The sequence below is a fragment of the Nestor notabilis genome, unplaced genomic scaffold (genome assembly GCF_000696875.1).
Source record: "Nestor notabilis isolate BGI_N333 unplaced genomic scaffold, ASM69687v1 scaffold5954, whole genome shotgun sequence".
NCBI classification, from domain to species: Eukaryota; Metazoa; Chordata; class Aves; order Psittaciformes; family Psittacidae; genus Nestor; species Nestor notabilis.
The window spans coordinates 29,541-33,920 of record NW_009926786.1 but is presented as its reverse complement, the minus strand read 5'-3'; the positions used below and the strand labels follow the sequence as shown (position 1 = coordinate 33,920).

The following is a 4,380-nucleotide window of genomic DNA, read 5'->3' as shown; positions in this document are numbered from 1 at the left end:
CTTCTCTGGGCACCCTGTGCCAGCACCCCAGCACCCTCACAGAGAAGAGCTGCTGCCTTAGATCTAACCTGAACTTCCCCTGGTTCAGTTTGAACCCATCACCCCTTGTCCTGTCGCTCCAGTCCCTGATGCAGAGTCCCTCTCCAGCATCCTTGTAGCCCCCTTCAGACACTGGAAGCTGCTCTGAGGTCTCCACACAGCTTCTCTTCTCCAGGCTGAACAGCCCCAGTGTTCTCAGCCTGTCTCCATACGGGAGGTGCTGCAGCCCCTGATCATCCTCGTGGCCTCCTCTGGACTTGCTCCAGCAGCTCCATGTGGGAGAATGAAAACTGTATGCTTATCGCCAAAGAGAAGTAACTGCTTGGCTGGAGAAGAAAGAGTTAAAGAAGAAACAAAGTACAATCAAGCAGAGCAACCCAGCTGGCTGAGGAGGAGAGAGCATAAGATACCAAGACACCTGTCTGAGGAGGAGAGAGCATAAAGAGACGAGACTGGCTATTCTGGGACTGGTTGTGAGAAAGCAAGCAGTGCTAAAAAACAAACTATAAGTCAGGAACTAAACATGATAGGCTACAAACACAATGGTATAAAAGCAAAAGCAATAGGCTAAAAATAACTGCTGTTAGAATGGTATAAAAAGTTAGAGCAGTAGGCAATAAAGCAATTCACTGCATGAAGATGCTTTGGGTCCGTGCCTTCATCCCCTCAGCTCCATGTCCTTCTTATGCTGAGGACACCAGCACTGCACACATTGCTGCAAGTGGGGTCTCACCAAAGCAGAGCAGAGTGGCAGGATCACCTCCTTCCACCTGCTGCTCATGCTTCTTTTGATGCAGCCCAGCACACGGGTGGTTTCTGGGCTCAAGCACACACCGAAGCAGCTCATGTTCAGCTTGTCGTGGACCAATACCCCCAAGTCCTTCTCAGGCTGCTCTGAATCACTGCTCTGCCCAGCCTGTAGCTGTGCCTGGGATTGCCTTGACCAAGGGGCAGGACCTTGCACTTCGCATTACTGAACTTAGGTGGTCCAATGTATGCATTTTCAATCATAACATTGACTTTTACATTGCATCATAAAATCTTATCAACCGAATTATACCTACTACAGTTTTAATCCATTTCTACAGAGGAGGTTCACTTCATTGAGGATTACAGAGAGAATTTCAAATGGAATATTAGGTTATGATGATTCACATTTGACAAAATAACTTGAACTAACACTCAGGAAGAAATGAAAAGAGACAAGAAATCAAGGATAAGAAAATGAAAACATTACAGATAAGCAAACTAATTCCAAAATGTGACAGATACTAAAAGAAACAACTCTTAATAGAATCAGTCATGGTCATATTACTTTTCCATTGTGATTACTGTTGTTGACTTTGTTCCCTATGTTAGATTTCAAACCTTTTCTTCCACTTTCTTACAAACTCAAGTTGAAGAAAGTAGGAAAAACTCTTAATCACAAGTCCATAACAGTTCACAAATATGCTGGAATCTGTTCACTCCAGAGAAATGTACAATACTTTGCTGTATATGCAATCCAGCTCCCTACAGAACTAGAACTGGAATAAATACTTACTGCCTATATGCTAGCAGTGCCTTAGGCAAGTTCTGAAAAACCTTCTTATAAGAGAAGCTATGGAGAAGAATGCCAGAATTCAAGCAATTCATGTTTTTTCCATACAGACAGTCCTGAAATGGTATGTATCAAAATCAAAGCTACTTACCCTTTTTCTCAAGTTGTAGGTCAAGATGAGATTTCTGGAGAAGGAGTGTGAAAAGGCTGTATAGAACTCCAGCACCTTCTGCAAGGCATCTCTCTTAATGACATGAAGATCACAGTAAGTCAAAGCCCTTACATTGGCACAGGACTGGGCGAGGGTAGACTCCTTCCAGAACACGTCCCCAAAAACATCTCCTTTGCCTACAAAAAAGCAGCAGCATTGCTTTCAACAACAGTACAATTTCCACCAAGAATATAAAAGAGCATACATCTCATTTGTGCAGTAAAGGTACTACTTCATGTGGTTAGAAAATTCTGCCTGGAAAACAGAAAAATCTTTGAAATATTTCATAGAATCACAGAATCCCAGACGGTTTGGCTTGGAAGGGACATTAAGCTCATCCAGTTCCAACCCCCTGCCATGGGCAGGGACACCTTCCACTATTACATGTCACCCAAGGCTCCACTGCTCACCTGTTCCACTGTTTTTATTAATTACAACAACCCCACAAAATTCTGTAAGAATAGACTACAATCAAAAAGTGTTTCATGTGGTTAGTCCCCTTTAAATATCAGAAAAGGTCTTCCTCTCAAACTCAGGAAAAGCAGTTCATTCTTGGTTCATGTTCCCTTCTGACCCCTTTCAAAGAGATTAAGAGGAAATGCTTTTCCCCTTTCTTCTTTTAACTGGCACACAAAGGATTTGGTTCTTACATCTCTGTTGTTGAGTTTTCTTAATGTGGCTAACAATTACCCACTGTTGTGCCAATAAAACCATCCTGTCTAATACATCAATGCAGGTCCAGGCTACACAGAAACACTGGAATCCATCAGTAGGAAAGGAAGTTTACCCTAGTTCACTAGCTCAGCGCCAGGAAAGTCTGTCTTGACAACAGTATAGAAGAGAAGGTGTCACAACTCTAGTGACTCTAATGCTCTTCAGCTGGCAAGAGTCTCAACAAAGTCTTTCAAGAGTTGTGCATGAATGTTCCTGTACAACGCAGCAGAGGCTCAAGGTGACAACAAAGTCCAAACCAAGACCTAGTTATGCCCCATCCCTGGCAGTGTTCAAGGCCAGGTTGGATGGGGTATGAAGCAACCTTCTCTAGTGTGAGATGTCCCTGCCCATGGCAGGGGGTTGGAACTGGATGAGCTTTAAGGTCCTTTCCCACCCAAACCCGTCTGGGGTTCTATCACGAAGATAATATTGACCAAGGCAAGAATATTTATCTGTTGCACACTGGAATTAAGAAAACATGGCCATTTCCTTATCATCTCCCGTGTGTCCGCTCTATGAGCTTGGGGCAGCCAGTGAAATCCCTGCTGAGGAATACCACAATGGGGGCATTTGCATCACTCTGGACACTACAACACAGGTTAAAAAAATGTACAAATCTGCCTGAGGAGCAGCCCTCAGTCAGGATTTCACCAGTTACACCCCAGCTCAGGCTGGGCACAACAGGGAGTGGTTAGGAGAAAGTTACAAGCTCCTTTACAAAGCAATGGTCTTGTTTGTTTGTTTTCCAACAGATTAACATTCCAACAGTGCTAAAAAGATAAGAATATTCAGTTGTTACCTTGAAACTACACAGTTCTGTTGAGAATGGTATTTTCCTCTTAAACCTCTGCTGTGTTACCTCACCGCTGCACATCACTTTCAAGAACAAATACATTCACAATGCTATCAAGTTGCGGTAGGGATAGACCAGATGGTCTCTCCTCTTATAAGCAATACTTTGCCCGCAGCAATTCTCAAAGCCAAAGCATCAAAATACTTACTAGTTTATTGACTTCTCTTGGGCCCTTTTAGGTTTCATTCCCTAAATAAATAGTCATGTGTGAAAGTCAAGAGAACTACCTTGAGTAAAGGTGTAAAGAACTATCACGACCAGTTTAGTTCTGAACACTTTGAGGGAGCACTGACTGTATCTCCATTTTAAATGCATGGGAACCACCTGATCCATTAGCACATTTCTTCTCCACAAAGCTAGGCAAAACCACCATAGTAATACCCTTTCTTCCATCACTAGTGTCTTTACATAGTGCCAATATCCAGGAATACTCCGAAGGCTGTGTATCACTAAGCACAGTGGTAGTTCAAAAGCCTGGTGCAGTGAGCAACTTGTCATTTTAATAGCAAGAACTTTCCACATTTGCAATCGTTTAAACATACGCTTTTTCAGTAGATGCATTAAAAATGGCCTAAGAAAAAAAACTTTAATGCACTTAAAATAGATCATCATCTACAAGGCTTTTAGACAAATAAACACACAATATATTCAAAATTGAAATGAAACAATTTTTATGCACCATAAAAGCTGATATGCTTCACTGTGTAAAAATGGATTGTTTGCCTTTGGAACAAATATGCTTTTACTCACAATCTTCCAGGCAATTAGCTAAACAACTCTTTTAATTACTGCTCTGCAATCCAGCAAGCATCCAAATGTGCCCTCACTGATGAGCAACAGTTAGAGCCAGTAGTCCAAGCATAAGGCACAGGAAGTCTAGCTTGTTCCTAAACAGATTTCTAACATCTCCAGACAAGTTTCCCTACCTTAAAATGACAATAATTGTTTTACTGCCCTGCAGTAACATGAAGAATAATTAGCACAGCAGAAGTACAAACCCCATGGTGCTGCTTTGCCTACATA

General features: G+C 42.3%; 1 protein-coding gene across 1 annotated transcript in view; it reads right to left on the bottom strand.

Annotated features, from left to right (window-relative positions):
- KCNH1 (potassium voltage-gated channel, subfamily H (eag-related), member 1) overlaps positions 1-4,380 on the bottom strand; it is a 97,908-nt gene that overhangs the window by 70,938 nt on the left and 22,590 nt on the right. Inside the window, exon 5 of the mRNA XM_010013744.1 lies at positions 1,731-1,927. Coding sequence (XP_010012046.1) covers positions 1,731-1,927 — 197 coding nt within the window. The remainder of the gene's footprint in view (positions 1-1,730; positions 1,928-4,380) is intronic.